Raw genomic sequence first — 1,859 nt, 5'->3', positions numbered from 1 at the left:
CCCTTCATAGAGCTGGTAGTCCCAGTTCATCCAGCAGTCACAGAAAGTGAGCACTGGGGCTGCATGGGGAGTCTCAGGGATGTTACCAGCTGCACCAAGCCTGCCCTCCTGGACTGTACCACCTGCACCTTGCACCAGACACCTGAAAACACAGAAACATTTTGATTTCGTACTGCTTTTTCATTGAATAAATTTGTAACATTGAAACAGTTGAGGTGATAAAAATGATACAATCATATGATTCAGTGCCATCTCAACTTTGCTATACATAGACATTTTTGATGTTTGTCCATGAGCTTTTTGGGAAAGAAAATAAATATTAATGCATGACATTTGCTAGTAACATTGGCTTAGAACATACTTTAGAAAAATATTTCACAGAAGTTTTGATCAACTTTCAATAATTACTGAAATCTCTAAATGCCATAGTACTTATTATCATGATTTTAATGAATTAAATTATACTCTAAAAGCATAGGTTTAAGTCCCTTTTATGACAGTATGATATGATTTTTCATTGTGAGTATATGGAAATGTGAATTGTATCACCTGATGGATATTTTTTGTCCATTTTTCCAGCATGTTATCTGTGAGAGACATGTGTGATGATGTATTTATCGACATTCTTACAAATTTATACTGTATTTTACTAAGTTGTTTTACATTATAAAACACTGAAAAAGATAGTAACGTTTTTGAGTAAAGGCAACAAAATGCAAAACACACTTTCAATAATGGACAATAGCAAACTCTAATACACTATTTTGTTACACTAGATTTCTTGCTTTTGTGGGCTTTAGAATGAATCTATTATTCTGAGGTTTAGTGGTATTTTATGTATTTATGATTTTAAAATTTGTTTCTTTTATGTTTCTTTTGGCCTATAACATCATTTTTTAAAGTGTCATAAAGCTAACCCTCAAAAAATAAAATGGTAAAATGCATGTCCTTTTGTAGTCTGTGCTGTGTTCTACAGCGACACCTCCTGGTCCTCAGCGTCCCTGCACGGAAGTTTATGACTGACTCCCCCTGAGGTTTCTCTCACTGTGTCATTTGCACAATAGTACACGGCCGTGTCCTCGGGTCTCAGGTTGCTCATCTGAAGATACAGCGCGTTCTTGCCATTGTCCCTAGAGATGGTGAATCGGCCCTTCACGGAGTCAGCGTAATATGTGCTACCACTGTTACTGATAGCTGAGATCCACTCCAGCCCCTTCCCGGGAGCCTTGCGGACCCAGTCCATCCAGTAATTGCTTAAGGTTGATCCTGAGGCCACGCAGGACAGTCTAAGGGACTCCCCAGGCTGTACCAAGCCTCCTCCAGATTGTGTGAGCTGTACTTCTGCGTGGACACCTGCAAACACAGAGACGTCCTGCTTAGTTAACTGTCGCACATGTCCACTGTGTAACCTATGCATTTTCACTGGTGCCGGTAGCATCTTTTGTTCTGAAGGATTTACCTTTGAAAATTGCAAACAGAAAAACCCAGCTAAGCGCCAGCTCCATGGTGAGCTGTCTATGCTCAGTCCTGATCACTGAGTGGGAACAGCTGGCACCAGGACTGGGGTCCTCTGCAGAGCTGCAGGGTGAGGGCTGGCCTGGTTTTTATCAGCACACAGAGATGCTATTTGCATGGACTCCTGTATATATGGGCAGCTCTGTGATGTAAGCCTCAGAGAAGGAAGGGGTCAAAGCACATGAGAGTGTTTTGAGATTTCTTTTGTAATATCCCTAATATACAGAACACATGGCTTCTTCCTATGTGTAACCTCATCTATTTTTTTATTCTCACTAATATGTAGTTAGCGAATTTGGTAACTTTACAGGTTGCAGATGCTAACCCTAGTGTGTATGCTAATA

At 40.3% G+C, this 1,859-nt stretch overlaps 1 gene segment (V, D, J or C); it reads right to left on the bottom strand.

Moving 5' to 3' along the window:
- Nucleotides 1-970: 970 nt before the first annotated feature.
- LOC100715112 (immunoglobulin heavy variable 3-23-like) lies at nucleotides 971-1,570 on the bottom strand. The segment is given in 2 exon segments: nucleotides 971-1,353; nucleotides 1,460-1,570. Coding segments are annotated over 2 exon segments (429 nt in total).
- Nucleotides 1,571-1,859: the final 289 nt, after the last annotated feature.

This window comes from Cavia porcellus, unplaced genomic scaffold, assembly GCF_034190915.1.
Source record: "Cavia porcellus strain 051 isolate PalLab524CR breed Dunkin Hartley unplaced genomic scaffold, mCavPor4.1 scaffold_8, whole genome shotgun sequence".
Lineage (NCBI taxonomy): Eukaryota > Metazoa > Chordata > Mammalia > Rodentia > Caviidae > Cavia > Cavia porcellus.
This window is presented reverse-complemented; position numbering and strand designations above follow the sequence as displayed.